Source organism: Drosophila erecta, unplaced genomic scaffold (assembly GCF_003286155.1).
Source record: "Drosophila erecta strain 14021-0224.00,06,07 unplaced genomic scaffold, DereRS2 tig00000000-arrow-pilon, whole genome shotgun sequence".
Taxonomy (NCBI): Eukaryota; Metazoa; Arthropoda; class Insecta; order Diptera; family Drosophilidae; genus Drosophila; species Drosophila erecta.
In genome coordinates, this window is record NW_020825194.1 from 12,783,752 (window position 1) to 12,804,945 (window position 21,194).

The 21,194-nt window shown below is 42.4% G+C and overlaps 9 protein-coding genes across 10 annotated transcripts; 7 read left to right on the plus strand and 2 right to left on the minus strand.

The window, feature by feature from the left end:
• The first annotated feature begins 150 nt into the window (after positions 1 to 150).
• Positions 151 to 2,528, plus strand: LOC6552043 (protein cereblon homolog). Its single transcript, XM_001980683.3, has 5 exons — positions 151 to 312; positions 383 to 670; positions 731 to 1,370; positions 1,431 to 1,933; positions 2,004 to 2,528. Exons 1-5 carry the CDS (start codon positions 291 to 293, stop codon positions 2,309 to 2,311), a joined length of 1,761 nt encoding a protein of 586 aa, XP_001980719.1. The 5' UTR covers positions 151 to 290; the 3' UTR covers positions 2,312 to 2,528.
• LOC6552166 (E3 ubiquitin-protein ligase FANCL) lies at positions 2,484 to 3,983 on the minus strand. Of its 2 annotated transcripts, none has more exons than XM_026983880.1 (3): positions 3,754 to 3,983; positions 2,702 to 3,697; positions 2,484 to 2,641 (listed from the first exon to the last, which is right to left on the minus strand). In XM_026983880.1, the coding sequence occupies exons 1-3, from the start codon at positions 3,865 to 3,867 to the stop codon at positions 2,606 to 2,608; spliced, it is 1,146 nt and encodes a 381-aa protein (XP_026839681.1). In that variant the 5' UTR covers positions 3,868 to 3,983; the 3' UTR covers positions 2,484 to 2,605. The 2 variants fall into 2 exon arrangements, with proteins under 2 accessions (XP_026839681.1, XP_001980718.1); XM_001980682.3 differs by having other exon boundaries at positions 2,484 to 2,644.
• A 343-nt stretch (positions 3,984 to 4,326) lies between these two features.
• LOC6552165 (mite group 2 allergen Lep d 2) lies at positions 4,327 to 5,398 on the plus strand. The gene is made up of 3 exons (XM_001980681.3): positions 4,327 to 4,518; positions 4,811 to 4,918; positions 4,975 to 5,398. Exons 1-3 carry the CDS (start codon positions 4,452 to 4,454, stop codon positions 5,304 to 5,306), a joined length of 507 nt encoding a protein of 168 aa, XP_001980717.1. The 5' UTR covers positions 4,327 to 4,451; the 3' UTR covers positions 5,307 to 5,398.
• A 973-nt stretch (positions 5,399 to 6,371) lies between these two features.
• LOC6552164 lies at positions 6,372 to 7,117 on the minus strand. Its single transcript, XM_001980680.3, has 2 exons — positions 7,002 to 7,117; positions 6,372 to 6,934 (listed from the first exon to the last, which is right to left on the minus strand). Exons 1-2 carry the CDS (start codon positions 7,090 to 7,092, stop codon positions 6,507 to 6,509), a joined length of 519 nt encoding a protein of 172 aa, XP_001980716.1. The 5' UTR covers positions 7,093 to 7,117; the 3' UTR covers positions 6,372 to 6,506.
• Positions 7,118 to 11,146: 4,029 nt separating this feature from the next.
• On the plus strand, positions 11,147 to 12,143 carry LOC6552163. Its single transcript, XM_001980679.2, has 3 exons — positions 11,147 to 11,268; positions 11,332 to 11,445; positions 11,658 to 12,143. Exons 1-3 carry the CDS (start codon positions 11,184 to 11,186, stop codon positions 11,954 to 11,956), a joined length of 498 nt encoding a protein of 165 aa, XP_001980715.1. The 5' UTR covers positions 11,147 to 11,183; the 3' UTR covers positions 11,957 to 12,143.
• A 685-nt stretch (positions 12,144 to 12,828) lies between these two features.
• Positions 12,829 to 13,836, plus strand: LOC6552162. Its single transcript, XM_001980678.1, has one exon. The coding sequence runs from the start codon at positions 12,829 to 12,831 to the stop codon at positions 13,834 to 13,836; it is 1,008 nt and encodes a 335-aa protein (XP_001980714.1).
• A 231-nt stretch (positions 13,837 to 14,067) lies between these two features.
• Positions 14,068 to 14,782, plus strand: LOC6552161. The gene is made up of 2 exons (XM_001980677.3): positions 14,068 to 14,178; positions 14,246 to 14,782. The coding sequence occupies exons 1-2, from the start codon at positions 14,068 to 14,070 to the stop codon at positions 14,780 to 14,782; spliced, it is 648 nt and encodes a 215-aa protein (XP_001980713.1).
• A 273-nt stretch (positions 14,783 to 15,055) lies between these two features.
• On the plus strand, positions 15,056 to 15,693 carry LOC6552160. Its single transcript, XM_001980676.1, has 2 exons — positions 15,056 to 15,163; positions 15,214 to 15,693. Exons 1-2 carry the CDS (start codon positions 15,056 to 15,058, stop codon positions 15,691 to 15,693), a joined length of 588 nt encoding a protein of 195 aa, XP_001980712.1.
• A 1,840-nt stretch (positions 15,694 to 17,533) lies between these two features.
• LOC6552159 lies at positions 17,534 to 18,351 on the plus strand. Its single transcript, XM_001980675.2, has 3 exons — positions 17,534 to 17,758; positions 17,934 to 18,101; positions 18,173 to 18,351. The coding sequence occupies exons 1-3, from the start codon at positions 17,534 to 17,536 to the stop codon at positions 18,332 to 18,334; spliced, it is 555 nt and encodes a 184-aa protein (XP_001980711.1). The 3' UTR covers positions 18,335 to 18,351.
• The last annotated feature ends 2,843 nt before the right edge of the window (positions 18,352 to 21,194 follow it).

Sequence of the window (21,194 nt, forward strand, 5' to 3'; positions counted from 1 at the left end):
GAGTTATGTATAGTTGTTTTGAAATATAAAATTACTAAGTGTATCAGAAATTTAAATTCAAAATCAAATAATTACTTATTTAGCACGGCATATATCAAAAATCTAATTTTGCGCCACACGACCGAACATTTTCAAATTTTCGACACTATCAACACTGGTCGTCCAATTATCCAATCGCTGACTATCGAAAAACACTCGTCTCTTATTTTCCTTTGTCAAAATAAAAAGTAAATAAATAAGTATTTAATTCACCTGCGAAACGAAGCAACCACACACCCTGTACGGCTCAAATGGACGACGAGGAGACCTCAGGTGGGTGTGGCAGCATCACAGCACTCGCCAAATTTTTCCACTAACATGTTCACTTATTGAAACTGCGCAGAAATCAATTCTGTGCAAGGACGGGATGAAGATGTGCAATTGGAGGACCACTCACAGGCACAAGGTCTCCAGGATCGGCGGGTGGACGCGATGGAGCAGGCTTGGAACAATGCCATACAAGACGAGCTGTCCCCGCCGCCAGAAGAGGCGTTCCAAGATCCACTGGCCATCGAGGGTGAGGGAGGGAATGCACCGGAGGCCATGGTAGAGGATGGCTTGCAGGACGACACGGCCAGCGAGGGCAGTCATCCCAGCAGTGACATGTCGTTGGAGAGTCCGGGAAGCGAGGGTTAGTTGGCTTACTACCGTTGTGCTGCAGATTTCCACTCAAGCCGCATCTCCATTTCAGATGACTCCGATCTAGAGCGCCTGCCCCGCTGGATGATTCCCCAGAACCGACTACGCTCTGCCGTAGACATGATGGTCTCGCAAGCTCGCAACCGGGATGGCGGAATCGCTGCATTGCTCAATCGGGACAACTTCCTACAGCGAGTGCGTAGTATGGTCTTCAGCCAGGAGCGACGACGCAGTCGCACAAGCGAGGAAACTAGCCAGGAGGATGTCGAGCAGCCCGAAGATCCACCACCACAACAGCCGCCACGACCGCCAATCGACATTGGCTTTGACACCAATCTGCCAGCGGAACATTCATACTTTGGCAACCATTTAAGTCGCGTGCCCGGTGTGGACTACTTGGAAGTGGGCAGCGTCCACCACATGCTCATCTTCCTGCACCAGCACATCCTTTTCCCCGGCGAGGTGCTTCCCTTCATGATCGACGGCCGAATGTTTGACGAGGATATGCCCGGTCTGGACGGCCTGATCTTCGGCGTGGGCTTTCCGCTGATGCAGCCGCCGGAGGACAACCAACTCAAGTTGTATGGGGTCACGTGCCAGATCTATGAAAAGGGCGAAAGCGGCCGAGGGTTGGTGTTCTACAAATCACGAGCACTGCAGCGCATTGTCATCAACTTTGATGATATACAAGGGTGAGTCATGGCTCTTTGGATCACTCTAAATTGTGCACAAGTAATCACACACCTTTTCAGATCACCGCAGTACATCGCTCGCAATCCCACTAGCAAATGTTTCAGCAAAGTCAAAATATTGCCCGAGTACTTCCTGCCCGAACCCCTTCAATCTGTTGACATGGGCTCGATGGCCAGATTTCGGGATATCCCCTCGATGCGCGACAAGTATCGCAGGTTCCAGCTAAGCACTACCAACTGGCCATCTGACGCCTGCCAAGAGTATTCGTTTGCTTCGATTGTGGAGCGCGCACGCCAAAGGCTAGAGTCCCAAAAGATAGACACAATGCCAAAATGCCCCATTCAGCTGTCGTTCTGGTTGGTGCGTAACCTTCACCTGACCGAGAAGATGATGCGGCTTACCTTCCTCACCGACTCGGTTAACACTCGCCTTCAATTGATCAAAAGCACGTTCACGGACGAGTCACTCTTCTTCTGTCGATATTGCAATAGCAGCTTGGCCCACTGCGCAGATCTCTTTGCCATGTCCAAACACGGTGTGCAGACCCAGTACTGCAATCCAGGTAAGTTTAATGAGAAGCACAGTGTGGCTTATAAGGCAATGGATTCACTGAAAGAGTAAATAATTTACAGACGGCTACATCCACGAGACGAACACCGTGTACCGGGTGATGTCCCATGCCATCGGCTACAGCGGCGAGCCGTCCACCAAGTTCAGCTGGTTCCCCGGCTACCAGTGGCACATCATTCTGTGCAAGTTCTGCGCCCAGCACGTCGGCTGGGAGTTCAAGGCCGTGCAGCCCAACCTAACACCCAGAGTGTTCTTCGGCTTGGCCGGCTCCAGCGTGCGAATTGGAAAGGCCAGCGAGAACACGTCCTTCAATGGAAGCCCCTACGTGGTGCGCAACATGCTGCGGCTGATCTCCAATGAGATGGAATGAGGCTGGCGCGTTGTGAAGCGATTGCTCAGATGTCAACTCTGCTGCTGTCGTCGTCAGGGGAATGATGCGGTCCATGAGGTGGGACCTGTTTAATTCGTTTCACAACTACATTTAGCAAAAACCCACGGCGTTTGATGGCGTGAATGTAAACCGAAAGATTGATCTACATATGTATGCATATATGTTCTTTAGTTGAGTAAATTTAACCTAATTGATATTTAAGATTCTTTTAAACTAAAACTCTGTAATAAGTTGCTCTTAAATAATTGCGTTTAATGTTTGTGGTTGCCAATTTCAATCATTTAACAGTGCCGCAAATGAGGTGGAAAGCTTCTGAAAAAGATTAAGCAGTTGTACATAGAAAATAGAAAACGTAATAAGCAACATTACCGCCTTGCAGAAGGGACACTGCCCGAAGGAGACCTCCAGAAAGGTCTTGCCATCCATCAGAGTCTGAAACCACTCCTCCAAACAGGCGACATGGCACTTTAGCACACATTTGGCATTGTCACAGGAGACAAGGGGCACCTCGCCCCCATCCAGGCGATAGACGAAGCAAATGTTACACCGCAGCTCCTCGTTGTCCTCTTCATCCAGCTTGGGGCCATCAGACCAATCTGGCATGGGAAAGTAGCACAAATCGAACATTCGCAGTAGGTTCTTGTGAATGTTCATTTCGGGGTCCCAGTTACTCAGACCATCGCTGAGCACGTGACGCAGGCGGGCCACCTCTTCCGTGGGTCCAATGATTTTCAGCGACATGGACGCAATGCAGGCAAAGGGATCCGCGATGGTCAGCTTCAAATAGACGCGATCCTTGAGAGGGAACAGCCGCGTCTTGTGTTTGCTGCTGATGGGCGATGGTTGCAGCACATGGCAAAGCTCGTCGATGTCCATAAAGTTGTCGTAGAATGGACGCAGATCCTCCAGCAGCTTGCGGAAGAGGTTTAGGGCCTCTTCTAGGTTTCCAGCACTCTTGGTCAGCATTTCACCCAGCAATACACAATCTGGCAAACTGTGATCATGCAAGAGAAGCGACGGGATTTTCAGCTCCAAGTAATGCTTCTCGAAGTCGGTAAATTCGCTGAATCGAATCATGGAACAGGCCTCATCCATTTGCAGGCTATACTCGTTTGACTTGTACAAGGCCAGGATATCGGAGTACACGTTCCCCTCCCGACATAGTTCCTTTGGCACTGTTGGGGCCTCTTTGACAGGAAGAAGTTTTGGCAAATTGTCCAGCAAATCCTCCAGCAGCAAGTCATCCTGCAACTTCAGATTAGCCGATGTGTACAGTTTGTACTCCAAGCTTTCCTGGACGTAGACCTGCAAGCCATGAAGAGCTGGGTGGTGGGGCAGATAGAGCTTAATGCGGAGCCAGGTATCCTTAGTTATAAAACTAGCATTAGTTTGGCGGGAAGAATTGAAAACGGACAACTTACCTCACTGTTCAAAACTCCTCTAATGATGCACGCTCCACTGGGCTGAAGTTCCGCTTCCAGACCAGGATACTTTTGACCCAGAAGGCGCTCTACATCTTCTTCCTTACCTTCCATTATCTGATTTTGGTCAGTTTGTGCTTGAATGAGTTTTGTTTACCTTTTATGTTTTGAACGGCCATAGTTAGAGATGTGCATACTTCGATTACACGAAGTCTTCGATGACGATCGATAGCAGATTTGCCGGCCTATTTAAATTTGATTGCTCGACAAAACTTTAAATTAGATGTTGATTAACCTTTCAAGACAATATTCCGCCTTGTTTACATATTCATTATTTGGCTGCTTTGTTTACTAGGTATACACGGCAACATTGTAGTTCAGTCTCTCCCGTTTTATCAGCCGAATTTACGTTATTTACTGATTCGAATCGGCGTTGTTTACTCTTCGTCAGAGCACAACACCTGCAGGCCACAGTGTTTTCTTTTGTAACACCTGCGTGGCGGCCCCGTATCAATGGCAATAGCCACCGATTTTGATTAAGTGCTCTCTCAAGGCATTGGTCATCGTTCGAACACGGGGCTATTTAAGGTTCTCCACCAGCCCCATCGATTCCACTCACGATTGTCATCTGCGTGCGCGCGTACCTAAGAAATTTTCCATTCTTCAGGCGTAAGATTAAGTAGTTTCCATCCAGTAAAATGCTGCGAATCGTTGTAACTTTGTGTCTAATTCTGTCCACAGTCAGTGCGACCAATGTTAAGCAGTGTAAGTAGCATAAGTTTCTGTATTTTGGTAGGAAAACCCTCAAATGTTTTATTCAGGCTTTGAATAGCCCAGTCGGTTAAAGCAGATAATTCGCTGAGGATGATTCATTTCACAGACTTCGACTAGAAAACTATTGCCAAAAATACGTTTGAGTCCAATTTAGAGTCCTAACGTGTATCTGTTGGCCGGGTTGATATGGCTTATCAACAAAAAGCTAATCTCTTTTGTACAAAAAATCATAGCATACTTTTCAGCCCTCCTTTTGATTCGATATGAACATGTTTCCTTTCAGGCAAAAATAAGCCGTTTCCACTGGATGTGAAAATTAAGGATTGCGAAGAACCACCGTGCGTTGTGTACAAGGGAACCATTGCAGTAATGGAGGTGCACTTCCTGGGCAGTGAGTTGGGCCATCTGTATCCTTATCCACTTGATTCTCAGCTCGATCTCTTTCAGATAACAACAATATCAAGAGCATCACGGCCAGCACAACGGCCAAGGTGATGGGCATGAATCTGCCGTATGCCCTGCCCGATGAAGTGTCCGATGTGTGCCGCAATCTCCTGTACGGCGCCATCTGTCCCATCGACAAGGACGAGGATGTCACGTACCAGTTTAACTTCTATGTGGAGCCCTCGTTTCCGGAAATCACGGCGGATGTTACTGTCACATTGAACGATGCCCAGAACGAACCGATCACCTGCTTTGTCGTGGCCTGTAAACTCCGTAAGGGCGCCACTGCAGGGCAGATGGACGGATTTCTGTTGGACTGGACGAATCCCCGTTAATCCGACGATGTACGCAATTCCAGCCATTTCGGCCGACTGAATATTTCCACTTGTTTGCCAAATAATAAACCACAAAACTCTTGCAATGATAAGACCATTTGTTTACCTTGAATACGTCACGGCTTCCAGTGTACCCAGTGCACAATCAGGCCGCAGATTAGCACATTTCTGGGCCCGCCGATTAGATATCCCAGCGTATTTATTTATATACAGTCATCTGTGACGTTGATTTTTGCACCGAAAGTCCAGTAATTTATTTCCACTGATTCAGTGGCACAATTGGCTAATAAAATCGTCGTGATAATCATTTATAGACCGCCGTAGATCGCATTGACCATATGGCCAAAAGTTGGGCTCTCCTGCGTGATAAGGCGATAAACGTCTTGCTGGGTGCAACTGTACACTCGGAGAAATTGCGCGTGAAAATGCAAAACTATTAAGGTGATTAATACCAGATTAAATAATAATTAGCAGGGTCTCCAAAGAACCTTATCATTTGCAAGCATGTTTTATGTGCTTTCTTTTGAAGAGCCTACGCTATTGTATTGCTTAAAAGGCATATAAATCATTGTATTAAATTTCTTTACTAAAATCGTCGTGATAATTAAATTAAATTAGCTAAGATTCAGGTAGTGCTAGTAAATGTTAAACATATTTTTGAAAAAAAAGACATGTTTCAAACTTTCTAAGCCTTCTTAGAGGCGACCGAATTGTTTACAGTGTCTAAATACGTTGAAAGTAAATCTGATAGTATAGTTAGATTGCCAGGTTTTGAAAATGGTCATTGATAACCGGGTACATTTCCCTCCCTCTCCTTTCCTCTCCTTCTGATTGGAAATGACCAGGTGTGTTAGGGTAATCAGGCGTAAGATGTACGAATTAATATTTGATTCGATTATAGCCATTCGCCCACTCGAGTTTTACACCTGGATGGCAGCGTGTGCAGATAGCGCCATTGGCCAATGGTAGGCTTTGTAAAAGGAGTCTTAAAGTGCCAGACTACAAAGTGTACTTTTCTATACTCAGCCAGGGCAGAGAGATCTACTTAGGGAAACAACCCTCATATGTGGGGGTAAAGCTTTTAAAATTTTATTAAATATTCATGAGACATCGCTGGGTAGCTCAGCGATGGATTTTTGGAAATAAAGAATGGTATATCACAGTAATTTAAACCAATTGATGAACTAACTGGGCCCAACTTCAGTTGAGATAGTCCAGCTCATAGACCGTATTGCCGCCATTGCCCTTGACCACCTTAATATCGCACACGAAGCACGTGGCAATCTCATTGTCCTGATCCACCAGATAGATCTCGATCTTCACGCCGATCTCGGGATATTCCCCAATGGGAAACGTGAACAGATAGGAGACATCCTCGGTGGGATACAGCGGGCAATAGGCGCCGTACTGGAGATTCGGACAGACGGCAGCCACATCCGCAGGCAGTTCGTATGGCACCGTGATGATGCCGAGGGTGGTGGCCTTCACCAAGGTCGTCAGCTGGGTGATGTACTTGTCCACGGCGAAATCGATCTCGAACTTCTGGGTCGTTCCCTTCACAATCTGGCAGGGTGGAGTAACGCAGTTGTGGACACGCACTTCCAGCGGAAAGGGCTTACTTCCGGAACCTGATTAGCGTGGAATTATGCTCTTGTATTATGGGTATTATGGTGATCGTCCCGTAAATGTACTTACATTTCTTCACAGACGTCGCCGGATGCTCCTGCTGAGCCTCAGCCAGCAATAGTAATCCCAGGGAGATCAGAACCAACAACTTGACCTGCATGTTTCCCAATGCGAATTGCTTTCGGCCAACGGTGCCCACATCGCTTTTATAGCCATAACCGAGCTGTATCTCGGCTAATACGATCGGATTTGGACTATCTAATCGTGGTCGGTTCTTTTTTTATTTTGGATGAAAGGGTTCCTGCTATTAGACTCATATGGAAAACCTTTTATGTTAGTTATTATGACAATTAGCATTTGATTCAGGTGCCTTTAAAGGGTAATAGGCTTGCTACCCTTAAATTAAAGATGTATAAATTACTTAATAACTAAGTAGTCCTAATCAAATTTTCCCAATCAATTGACAGCATTAGATCTGCAATCACTGGCCCCTGCGAATGGATCGGAAAATTATGAAAACTGTTTGCAGAATTTTATCACTTCATCGCCGAGTTCATGGGACATCGCCTGCCACAAAGGCAGTGCCAAAATAAATCCCTGAGCACTCCGCAGGCAGGCCACTAAGCCCCTGATGGCAACGGAAAACCCACAGACATTTGTGCCTCGGCCAAAGCCACTGACAATGGAACTTCTGCGGGGCAGGAAAATGTGCGAGTATAAAGGAAACGGACGCAAGTAAGCTGGAAAAGATAATTCCCCCTTCACAACTCCATCCACCTTCCCGGAACTCAAATGTTGGCGAATTTTCCAAAGGTAAACTAAAGCGAGGGTGGCTCTTGGGGTTCTGTGGATTCGGTGCTTCAAGCGTTGTACCGAAAACATTGCACCACTTCTCTATTCCTCGATCCACCCTCGCCGATATTTTGCAACATTTCGCATGGTTGGTGGTGACTTGCCATGTGGACAGTCGCAGCGCAGCATGAGATTTTCTCGAAATGCTTTTGAACTTGCCACCCTTCCCCTGTAAATGTATTTTTCTTCACTTTTTTTACCCAGGAACTGTTGTTGCCCCTCACATGTAATTGTTGTGACATTATTTAATATGTCAAAGCAATGGAAAATCCGGCACGACAAAAAATATCCCCGACATATAGCCCGAAATGGATCTTAGGGAACCGCAGTATTTGATTAGCATCAACCGGAGTCCGGAGCCCTGAGTCCTCAGTCCTGAGTCCTGATACACTGATTCGTGGATTCTATCTTCGGTGGCATCTAATGCAATTATCTGTGCCGGAAAATCTGATACCCGAATACTTTCGCTTCCAAACACTTCCACTTGCCTCGGCTTCCGTTTGCACTTTTGGGTAATCTCCATTTTTGCATATTCCCAAATGTATTTCACGGATGTTCAGCTTATCTTTGATGTGCCCTTTTATATCAATAATGTGTGTGTGTGGGGGCTAAGGCATTGATTATTGATTATTTTGAGACGAAAAGTAGGCAACACTTTCGGACTTGGCCGCATGGGTTGCACAGAGCTTTCAGTTTTGAATAGACTGGTTACTGGTTACCACTAGCCCCGCCCAGAAAAGCCCGCGGCCGAGGTAACTCAATTAATTTGTCAAATCAAGCCAGACATTAAATGCCAGCGCCAAAGCCAAACAATTTGTCACGCCAATCCTGTGGCCTTCCCCCTTGCAACTGCCATTGCCCCTCATCCGGATGTCTATTCTATTTCAATTTGATGTTTGTTTGCACGTAATTTAATACCGAATGACAAACTGACAAACTGACAAACTGGCGCGGCCATTGTGTCTCAATTAGGCGGCAATTTGATTTTCGTGTTGTTAATTTTTCATTACATTTTTGGAGCAGCCGTGTGCTGTCAATTAATAAAGGAATTTCCCAAAAGGCCACTCACGCCCAATTGCCCATGAAGCCGTGTCCTTTTTACCCCTCAACAGGTGCTGCCCATATGGTCAAAGCCAGTGCTGCCAATGCCATTTAGTATTTAATTTTAAATATCTTGTGTTACCTTAAAAGGCAGTGAACTTAAAATTGTTTGCAAATGCAGTGAAACCCAGTATTGTAATACATACCTATATGGAGTAAAACTATTTTTTGAATAGCTTTAAAAAACGTTTTTCTGGAAATGAGGCTAATTGGCAGCATTGGTCAGAGCAACCCCTAAAGCAAAAGGGTGCAGTTCCGACTATCCAAGTGCATTCAGCTGTATTTCTTTAACGAGGAAAAAATCTGTGATTGCTTATGGTCAACCAGGTGACCAACTGGCCTTGAGACAATTCCTCGCACCTTCCACCTGGAAAATGCTGGGGGTGGTGACATGGCAAGCATTTCTCGCCCCGCTGCACCCTTTGATATGGCCGCACTGGCGGAGACTCATTGCTGCCAATGGCAATTTGCATATGCCGTCATGCAAAAAATGTATTTTATTAAATTTCTGCAGCATGTCAAGCGCGGCCGGGGATGCTAATTAATTGCTCAGCCCCCTCTGAACAGACTGCTCTGCGCTTTTGGCACTGTAATTAAGTGAATGCGAAATTCATGTTCTTCGAAATCAGAAGGAACATGCGTTGCAACAAGTTCGGCTGTCGAGCTGTTGAGCTGTTGGCTGTTGAGCGATTTTTCCCCCAAAGTGTTGGCATTTAGGACCATGTCCTTTCCGCTCCTGCGTCCTTCCGCTCGCCTGGCAACGTAATTTCAGCTGAGAAATGTGCCCACTTCAAGCGAAAAGAAGTTTGCTTAATTTGCATAAATATGTGCCACTCGCTCTCAATTTCTGGCCAACCTTCGTATAATTAAAATGTTAGCTGGAAGCCTTGAGTTGCATAATTTCAGAGCATGACTTTTCACCAGTAATTTCCTTTGCCATTGATGGATACCGAGTACGAGTTGGAATTCCTGGGAAAGTGCCTAGTGGTTTCCCAGGAACTGTAAATTATTTTGCTTTTAAGGTGGATTGCCTTGAAATGATTGTTAAATGTGCAAATATGCAAATAGTTTTCTGTGCTACAAAATAACTAAACGTTGATGAAACTTGGCCATATATGCAAATCCGCCCTGAAATTCCACTGGAAATGCATTAATATTTCATTAACGTGCAAATTAATTATAAAAATGCATATTAAAGAAACGTTTCGGCCAATTGAACGCTCAAGTTCCCTCTCCGTACCAAAAATCTCGGCAATCACTTACTCATTTACGAAGGAACGTAAACATTTTAAAATCAATTGCTGGCGGGGGCGAAAAATCGCTTAGCTAATTTGCATATAAAACAGTTGAATTTGCGAACAAAATCAGGAAATATTGATGAAATTTGGGCAACCCTTGAAGGCAGCTGCTGTTTTTGCCCTCAACGAGTCAAGTGGGTGTAAGAAATTGTGTAAAACTTGCTACAAATTGGCTATGCATATAAATTGATGTTAATGCCGATCGGCGGAGGGTTGCTCTATATACTTATATATATATAGCATATAGTCCGATGGCCTGAAAGTATGCAACGCGTGGATAATGTCGCAATCTGGTAATCTGGTAATTTCTTTCACTCAATACTTGATAATCGGTTTCTAATTTTATTGCTTCCACTGGCCTGCGTACAATTGTACCTGAAATGGTTAAGAACACAACAGGTGTGCGTTCTTATTGGTCAGCTAATCTGGGCCAAAATTAGCAGAGCCTGCACCTAACTAGGTGCAAATGTACTGACTACCAACTTGTGGCTCCTTACGTAAAAAACCCATATGAATCATATAGGGTTTTGGGGAGCCTGGAATGCAATCATGTCTGCTCTTGGAGGATTGAGCACTCGAATCGATTCATTAGAATATTTTAGCTGAAATAGTTTTCACCATTGTAGATAGCCCTACAGGGTTTTGCTGGCATCGATACTGAGCGAAATAATAAAGTAGTTTAAGAATTGGTTTCATCCATTTAATATTTTTCACCTTTTTCATGTACCGTGTTTTTATTCAACTCATAAAACTTACCCCAAATTGTTAAGTAGACATGTTCCTAGGATTCCTCCAAGTGCGATTAATACGCCATATAATCAGAAAAATCAAACGTAATATTGGTGCAAGCGTTCAAAGCCCAAAGCGATTAGATTAATGGCCAGTGCAGGAGTACTAACTAGACCATTTTAGGTATAAATACAGCAGCGATAGGGGAATACGTACTACAAGACCATTAGTACTTGCAGAGCAAGCAACAGGAACCAAAATCAAGAGCAAAATGTCCAGCTTCAAGAAGTTCTCCCTGTGCCTAGTGCTTTCCATTATGTGGACTTTGGTTGCAGCCAGCACGCCAATTAGGCCATGTGAGTCCAGCTTGGGAAACCACTTAGTATCATCAACTAATTTCATGCAAGTAAATGTTATAGGTGCCGACAGCAGCTATCCCCTGCCTCTGATGGTGCAAATCGATGATTGCGACGCCTTGCCCTGCGATTTGTGGAAGGGAACCGAGGCCAAGATCGACATCCAATTTGTTGCCAGTGAGTAGAATGCATATTGGGTTACAAGATCGGAAAATTCTTAGCATCTTGATAGGTCTATTCTAATCAAAACTTGATTCAAATATTGGTTTAGCATCAATATACTATTACGTTCTTATGGATGATATGAAAATCACTTTAAGGAACTATAGTGAAAATGAAGTGTTATACAGTGCTGCATGTAATAATATCTTTTTCCTTCTTTGCTGTAGCTCGCAATACCATGAAGAAGCTATCAGCCGAAGTGCACCTGACCTCGCTGGGCGTGACCATACCCTATGACCTAGAAGCCTCCCGCGGCAATGTGTGCAGCAATCTGCTCCACGGCGCCTACTGCCCCCTGGATGCTGGCGAGGATGTGACCTACCAGCTGCTCCTGCCTGTGACCACCAACCAGCCGGAGGTGCCCACGCGCCTGGAGGTGCGCCTGCTGGACTCCGACGAGGAGAATCGCGTGGTGTCCTGCTTCCTGGCCGACACTCGGGTGAAGAAGCCCAGCTCGGCATCCTAGAGCATCCGTCTGTGATGGTGATGCTGAAGATGACTTATAGATTAGGCCACAAGACATTGTATCAATGTTCTCGGCACTGCACATCGACTGATGGCAATTAATAGCGCATAAGCAGTTGGCACTTAAGCTCGACAAACACTATTAGCAGTTATGAATAAATAATTAGGGAAAATAGTATAAATAATCGAAATGAACGGCTGAGCTAATTACCCGGGCACATGTGGGCGTGTGGATGTGTGGGAGCTTCGACTTGTGGGACAAACCAAGTCGGCTTAGCCGGACTCGGCTCACCACCACCCTCGAGGGCGCCATGAATCGGCTTAATTAAATGACGCAGAAAATTACGCAGCTCCGGTGTGGGAAGATCCTAAGGGTGGGTGGATTGTGGGTGGATTTTGGTTGGCAGGTTGGCAGGTGGCAGGCGGTTTCTTGCCAGCTCCATTCACAAGACTTTAAAATTGCCAGAGCTCCAGTTAGCCTCCATTTACACGCACAGCTCCTATGGCTTCCTTCCGGCGCTCAAGGCTAATTGGCTCTTCAACACTTTGGAGCTTCCTGCCGCTGATGGCGTCTAATGAACAAGCCCTGATGGGAGCACATATCCGACGGTTAGCTAATTGAGACGTTGACTAGGTGGTGACATATGGCTAGGAACCGCCAATTGGACAAACACTCGCTCTAAGGTCAGTTCATACATTACCGAACACTTGAGGTATTTATTAAATCGATTATGGATGGTGTCTGCTTTTGAATAACAATCATTTATAAACTCAAAATACGACAACGACATCTCCATAGCATTTGCTATCTTAATAGGATATTTTCATTCCTTGAACACATATTCGCATATTGGAAAATCCACTGCCAACCAAATGGCGGATGCTGAAGAAGTTAGGCCAATTCAATTGCTGGATTTGCCGGTTGAGATACTGGAGATGGTCATGACCCACTTGGACTTGCATCGTCATAAATTGATGCGCGAAGTGTCCGAGCAACTGAAACAGATCAGCACTGCATACATACTGCACCGGCACAGGAGCCACGAGGTAGCCCATCGGGAACGTCCTGCGGAGAGTGTCCGAAGGCGGGATGAGAGGATCAAGCTGCAGATCATGCGGTCAACTTGCTGTTATTTCATCGACGAGGATACCGAGTCGGACTTCGCTCTCTGCCTGCTGTACTTTCATGATAAGCAGTTCGAGTATTCCCTCAAAGCAAATCATCTGAGCCAATTTGTGGTGCATTTCCTGCGCCGCAAGGAGCAGCCTTTCAATGTATTCGATGTTGAATGGAGGAATCGACTTAAGGTTAGACGATTCCATTATGCAATGACGGTTTTGGGTCTGGTGCGGCAATTCGAAAACGTGAAAATTCTTAACAGTACTTGGGGTTTCTTAGCCCAGAACCTGGAGGTTGAACTGCCCAACACCTTCATCGGGGTCATTGACGAGGTCTGCTTCTACAATGCCGCAGAGGCCAACAGACGCATCTCATTTTTGGCCGTGCTGGCCGAGCTGCTCTTCTATGAGAAAACCAAAACAAGCTATACCGGCCAGAAGAATTTTGAGGGAACCACCTACACCTACATTATTCAACCAAATTCGACATCTAAACGCAGTCCTCGGACGGTACTGAAGTTTAGTGTAGATGGTCCTGAGTCATTATTTTACTTTATGCGCAATTTCATCACCGGAGACAATGATCCCAACACATGGATTCACTTGCCCCCAAAAACGGACTATGGCATTCGCATTGAGGTGAAGTCCTTTCAAGGACCCCAATTTGTGTATTTTGGGGACCTGAACATTAACGTACTGAAATCGAGTGAACTAAATGACTTTTATGAAAGTGATCCAATAAATGGGTTCATTCGAAATTAAAGAGATGCCATTATTTTTTGAGGCCAAACGTGACAAATGTGTGCCTTTATCACTGGGAACTTTGCACACACGTGTTTGGGTGCAGATGGACCAGGGATTAGCCATTCGAAGCGATCCCGTGATGGTATCAATTAGACAAATTATTCAAAATTAAATAAAAGCTCTTTTCAACATTTTATTGTGCACTCATCATGTCAAAGCGGTATGAAGGGATCCAAAGTTTGTTGCGAAATGAAATTCAGTCGGTTCGGTTGGGTTTCGGCTGTGATTCTGATTCGACTGGCCATCGAAGTGTTTGGGGATCCGAATTCCTTCTACGTAGAGTACAGCTCAAGTCAAAAGGTGATTTATGATGGATACTATTAAGGATTAATATGATAACTAAATCGAGCCCAATCTTATATGTTAGAAAGCAGTGGCGGTTATCAAACAAATACATGTTTTTGGCGAGTCGAACTACATGAAGACCAAAATATACATCCACGAGGATCGTACCCACTTCGACCTCTACGTCCAGATGGTCCATGAGTTGGGAAGTAATCACCTCATCATGAACATAAAGGTGCGCGTAAAACCGGAAGGCAGTGATGTCTTTGTGCAACTTTTCGAATTGCGACGGGTCAACTTTTGCGAATTCCTCAGCGAATACAACTCGAATCCGATGATGCAGATGCTGTTCAAAAAGAACCTCAAGCTGCAGGAAATTATTTTGTGCCCCGTTCGAGTCGGAAACTACTCGCTCCTAAACTCCGGTGTAGCCGAAAATATCCAAGCAGATGGTGTGCAAAATGGCACCTACAGGTTCTTCGCCGAAATTGTCGAGGAAATCGGAGAGATTGCGAAAGTATTTGCCCTTCAAGTCACTTCGACGGTTTATATTGTGGACAAGGAACTGGACTGTAAACTGCGAGGAAGAAACTTAGAATGTATGAGCAATGATGCCTGAAACGTTACAACTTGTAGCATTCTGTGTAAATGCAAAAGAAAAAGTTAAATACACTCAGGTGTCATCTTTAAATAAAACATAAACTGTACATTAGCTTTATTACAAATACAATTATACTATAACTGAAAAAGTTCCAGCTTAGTTTGTTTGTAGGCTTAACTTATCAGATTGTTTGAGAATGGGTCCATTTAATAAATGACGAATCTTAATTGAAACTGGTAATGGGACATGACTGTTTGATGGCATCCAGCAGACGATTTTTTTCATTGCGGTATGAACTTCGTTCGGCTGGCGTTATTTTTTCCGCTATTTTACATAGTAAATGGCAACGCAACTAGCCATAAATCCTTGTGGGATGACGATGACGAGGATGAAGCTCAGGTATTATGTGCACACCCAAGCTTCCAATCTAAAGGCACTTTGCTTTCTAGAAACCGATACTTCGCATCCATCATATCAACATCTTTGGGGACTCTCGCTATATGAAGGCTTTATCGTACATCGATGAAACCCGCACCAAGTTTAGTTTATGCGTATCGCTTCGTAAGGAAATGGGTAGCAACTTCCTGACCTTCAACATAAAGATTCGAGTGAGAGCGACTGGCAGAACGAACTTCGCAACCCTGCTCCAAATGCGGGATCTGGATCTGTGTGGCTTCTTCACGGAGTACAGGAAGAACCCCATGATGAAGTACTTTCTGCAAACGGAGATGCAACTGAGCGACTTTATCGCCTGCCCCGTGCGGGTGGGAAACTACTCGCTGCTGAATATGAGTGTCAAGGACATCTATCCGCAGGTTCTGCAGAATGGCATCTACAAGTTCTTCGTGGAGGTGGTTGAGGCCACAGCGGAGAAAGTCTTTGCCCTGCAGGTGACCACCGATGTCCGAATTCCAAGTGCCTCAGAATAAATATTTGCCAACAAAGGATATGTAATTACAGGATGTGTGTATGTCTATTCTGTTCGACTCACCCCCCGTCTGCATTGTAAGCGGATTGCTGTCGCCTCGCCCTCGTTTTTTCCGCATTTTCCGCCACATTTCCTCCACCCCTCATCCTTTTTCCATTGTGCGTCATGCGCTGCGGAGCAGGGAACATATTGAAAATCACTTAAAGCACCGTCCAAGTGCATGGCCGATTATGATGATTATCCCCGAACAGAGGAGACTTGCGTGAGTACTCTCCTTCGGGGGGTTTCTGTGGATTTCCCGCGGGATACTTGCGGTTTTCCCCGAAGCCATATGCGCAATTTAGACATAATTAATAGAAAAACAATATGCTCAATGGCCGGCCCATCAATGTGAATATCATAACGTGTATGATGGCCATAGCTTTGGTAAAAAGCACTGAAGCCGTAAGCCCATAAAACCCTTTCCATTATGAAGGTGTTAAAACCCGATGGTAATATGATATTTTAATGGAGCTTGAAATATCCGTGGCCTCGTTAATTAAAATCCGTCATGCGGTTTTCATCGCGTATTATTTTCCATGGACTTATTTCTGATCAGGAAAGGGGTGGCCTGTCAAGGGTCACACCCTCCGATGGGCAAATGCCTTTCTTAACGCACAATCAAATCACTTTGGGAATTCAATTTGGCAAAAATAATGTGAATATAGCTATCTATTATACGGCCAGGGCAAATGGAAATCAAAATTTCAATCTCGCCAGGCGACGGAGGGAAAATTCCTGCAAGTAGCAAGTAAGTTGGAGAAAATTTTTGGGGGAGGCACTCACGTGAAGTGCCAATGCCTGATATCAAGTGTCGCACTTATGTGTGACCTTTGCAAATTCAATTTGTCGCCTTTTTATCTATAAACATTTTCTATTACCGTCCCATTTTTCTATTTTTTTTTCTTAAGGGAAGGTTTTCAATTTGGTTTGCCAACTGGGTGAGGTCACAGTTTATTTAAAAGTAACTGGCATTTGGCGTGGAAATGCTTGAGCCAATCTAATGGGACAGGTCATCGAAAGTAGAGCTAGTTAGCTTTTGGCCAGACAAATTTCCAGTAGATGAATCAATCCAAATCGATTTTCAGTCCATGGCAAACTGCATTTGCGAGAGAAAAATTCAAAATCAACCTGCGCCCATTTTCTGGCAATTAAAAAGGCGTTGAGTTGGGCAATTAAACACACGAACCTGCCTCAAAATAATTCACTTAAATAACGCAATGTTGCGTAATTCAGTTTCACAGTTTTGTAATTAAAAGCATTTGCATAAGAATCGCATCGAGCCACGGCCCTCGGGCATACTTTCATGCCACTCTAATTAAAGGCTGCCCTCGGTGCAGGACTCCTTTTGTTGGCCAGGACTTTGTTTCTCGGCCTCGTCTTTCCCTAAAGGTCATCAACGTCTCCGACAAGGCGGCTCAAATCCAATCCCCTGGTTGGGAGCCCGGAAAATGGGCAGTTGTATGGTTTGTCAATAGCGTTTTGTCCTGTGCGTTGCCTGCAGGAAGTCCTTAATGTTTTCCAGAGTGCCTTTCAATCGCTACATAGGGAAAATTCAGTTGTTTGGGCTGTTCCCTTTATGTTACTTACTAAAAAGTGTTTTCAATCGTTTTTAAAAAAATTCGTTTATCTTAAAAGAGATGTCATTTGGCTTAGTATTGATGATACCTATTATGCAGATAAGGTATATTTATTTACTTTTATATTATAAATTATTGAATCTAATGAGGCATTTTAGCATGTGCCTGCACAACCTGAAAATACTTTATGCAATTCAATGCACGGTTAACTGTTGGCAAACAATGAGGCTAGAAAGCAATACGTTCAGATCGTGGTCATACAATGTGGTCATCATTTCACTACTCTGCGACTCAAACGCATTATTAAAGTTTAAAAATATCAAGTGTACGTGCTATGAGAAGTCCTTTTGCGAACTAAAGCGATGTGAACTGAAGGTCCTGGGGCGCGGCAGCATTGGTCTTTATTTGCATGCGCAGACCCATCAGCTGCCCATTAAATCTACGACGGTATGTAAAATGATCATGATTACGAGTATACCCTTGCAGAGCGTCAATTGATTTCAGTCAGATTTTGCAATACATTCGTTCAGGCATATTAATGGAAAATAATACAAATATTCACTTAGTGAAAGGGTATATATTCTTCGTCTTCATTTTGAATTTGTACTATTGTTTTTTTCAGTGCATTATATCCTTATACCGAAGGTTCAATGGATACAGACCGTTCCTCTACAATATTACCGTTGATATTTGCAGTTTCCTCAAAAATCGAAAACACCATCCGTTTCTTGATATATTATACGACGGCATAAGAAACTTTACCAACGTAAATCACTCCTGCCCATTCAATGTTGGTAGTATATCCCGAATTTGACAATACTTTTATGCCCTAATGGTTTTTCAATTTTGTATAATTTCCAGCATGACATAATTGTGAACCGAATGGTACTAAATGACAATATGATCGCTAAGGTGCCCGTACCGAATGGTTTTTACAAACTAATGTTTGTCGTAAAAACAGATGGCATTTTGAGGGGCGAAGTTGAAGTTCATGTAGAGGTTAATCTGGGATATGATCGTTAAAGATACACCGGTCAACCCATTACTTATTCTTGTTATGCAGATAAGGTCTAGTTATTTTCATAGGTCACTGATTTTAATGAGGCGATCTGTGCGATCTAATTGCAACCATTACAGCAAAGCTGTGTCTCGACTATCAAATACCCGATATATGTATACTTAATGTAATAATAAATTCACCTTCCAACTCTTACACAGTATTCACCGAATCTAGTAGGTATACCCTTATTCTCTACCAGTTACGGGCATAATCACGATATCAGCATTAAAGCGTGACAAACCTCAAAAATGTTCATTCAACTAAATGAACTGTTAAGTGTTGTCCAGCGAGGAGAATAGAAACAAATGGCATCAGACGATGGTCATATGTGGTCATTATTGTGTTACTCAGTGATTCAAGCGTTCTATTCAAGTTTAAAAATGTTAAGTGTACATGCTACGAAAGGTCCTTCTGCGAACTTAAACGCTGTGAACTGAACGTCCTGAGGCGCGGCATTGTTGGTCTTAATCTACATGCCCAGGCTTACAAGCGGCCCATTAAATCTACGACGGTATGTGGAGCAGTTTACTCTTACCGATTATATATTTATTTTGAAACTTTATTTTGAAAGTGGGTTTTTTAGTATATTATTTTAGTATTTTTTTGAGTTTCTACATCATACATCAGAAAAATTAAAAAAAAAATTTCAAAAAATGAATTTCTAAATTTAAATGCAGATTTTTTTTTTCTAATTTTTTTTGAATTTCTACATCATAACATAAAAAAATTACAAAAAAATTAAAAAAAAATAAATTTCCAAATTTGAATGCAGATTTTTAGAGAATTGCTCCAGAAACATTTAGAGGTATGCCACTTCAAAATCCGATTAATATAGGTTGAGTTATGGACTTTAGAAGTTCGGCCTTTGGACATTTTTGAATTTCTACATCATAACATCAGAAAAAAATTACAACAAAATGACAAAAAAATTAAAAAAAAATAAATTTCCAAATTTGAATGCAGATTTTTAGAGAATTGCTCCAGAAACATTTAGAGGTATGCCACTTCAAAATCCGATTAATATAGGTTGAGTTATGGACTTTAGAACTTCAGCCTTGGGAGATTTTTGAATTTCTACATCATCACATCAGAAAAAATTGCAAAAAAATTACAAAAAAATAAATTTCCAAATTTGAATGCAGATTTTTAGAAAATTGCCCCAGAAACATTTAGAGGTATGCCACTTCAAAATCCGATTAATATAGGTTGAGTTATGGACTTTAGAAGTTCGGCCTTTGGACATTTTTGAATTTCTACATCATAACATCAGAAAAAAATTACAACAAAATGACAAAAAAATTAAAAAAAAATAAATTTCCAAATTTGAATGCAGATTTTTACAGAATTGCGCCAGAAACATTTAAAGGTATGCCACTTCAAAATCCGATTAATATAGGTTGAGTTATGGACTTTAGAAGTTCGGCCTTTGGACATTTTTGAATTTCTACATCATAACATCAGAAAAAAATTACAACAAAATGACAAAAAAATTAAAAAAAAATAAATTTCCAAATTTGAATGCAGATTTTTACAGAATTGCGCCAGAAACATTTAAAGGTATGCCACTTCAAAATCCGATTAATATAGGTTGAGTTATGGACTTTAGAAGTTCAGCCATTGGACATTTTTGAATTTCTACATCATCACATCAGAAAAAATTACAAAAAAATTCAAAAAAAATAAATTTTTCAATTTGAATGCAGATTTTTAGAGAATTGCTCCAGAAACATTTAGAGGTATGCCACTTCAAAATCCGATTAATATAGATTGAGTTATGGACTTTAGAAGATCAGCCTTTCGACATTTTTGAATTTCTACATCATCACATCAGAAATACTTACAACAAAATGACAAAAAAATTAAAAAAAAATAAATTTTTCAATTTGAATGCAGATTGTTAGAGAATTGTTCCAGAAACATTTAGAGGTATGCCACTTCAAAATCCGATTAATATAGGTTGAGTTATGGACTTTAGAAGTTCGGCCTTTGGACATTTTTGAATTTCTACATCATAACATCAGAAAAAAATTACAACAAAATGACAAAAAAATTTAAAAAAAATAAATTTCCAAATTTGAATGCAGATTTTTACAGAATTGCGCCAGAAACATTTAAAGGTATGCCACTTCAAAATCCGATTAATATAGGTTGAGTTATGGACTTTAGAACTTCAGCCTTGGGACATTTTTGAATTTCTACATCATCACATCAGAAAAAATTGCAAAAAAATTAAAAAAAAATAAATTTCCAAATTTGAATGCAGATTTTTACAGAATTGCGCCAGAAACATTTAAAGGCATGCCACTTCAAAATCCGATTAATATAGGTTGAGTTATGGACTTTAGAAGTTCAGCCATTGGACATTTTTGAATTTCATATCACAAAAAATTACAAAAAAATTTTAAAAAAATTAATTTTTCATTTTGAATGCAGACTTTTAGAGAATTGCTCCAGAAACATTTAGAGGTATGCCACTTCAAAATCCGATTAATATAGGTTGAGTTATGGACTTTAGAAGTTCAGCCATTGGACATTTTTGAATTTCTACATCATCACATCAGAAAAAATTACAAAAAAATTAAAAAAAAATAAATTTTTCAATTTGAATGCAGATTGTTAGAGAATTGTTCCAGAAACATTTAGAGGTATGCCACTTCAAAATCCGATTAATATAGGTTGAGTTATGGACTTTAGAAGTTCGGCCTTTGGACATTTTTGAATTTCTACATCATAACATCAGAAAAAAATTACAACAAAATGACAAAAAAATTAAAAAAAAATAAATTTCCAAATTTGAATGCAGATTTTTACAGAATTGCGCCA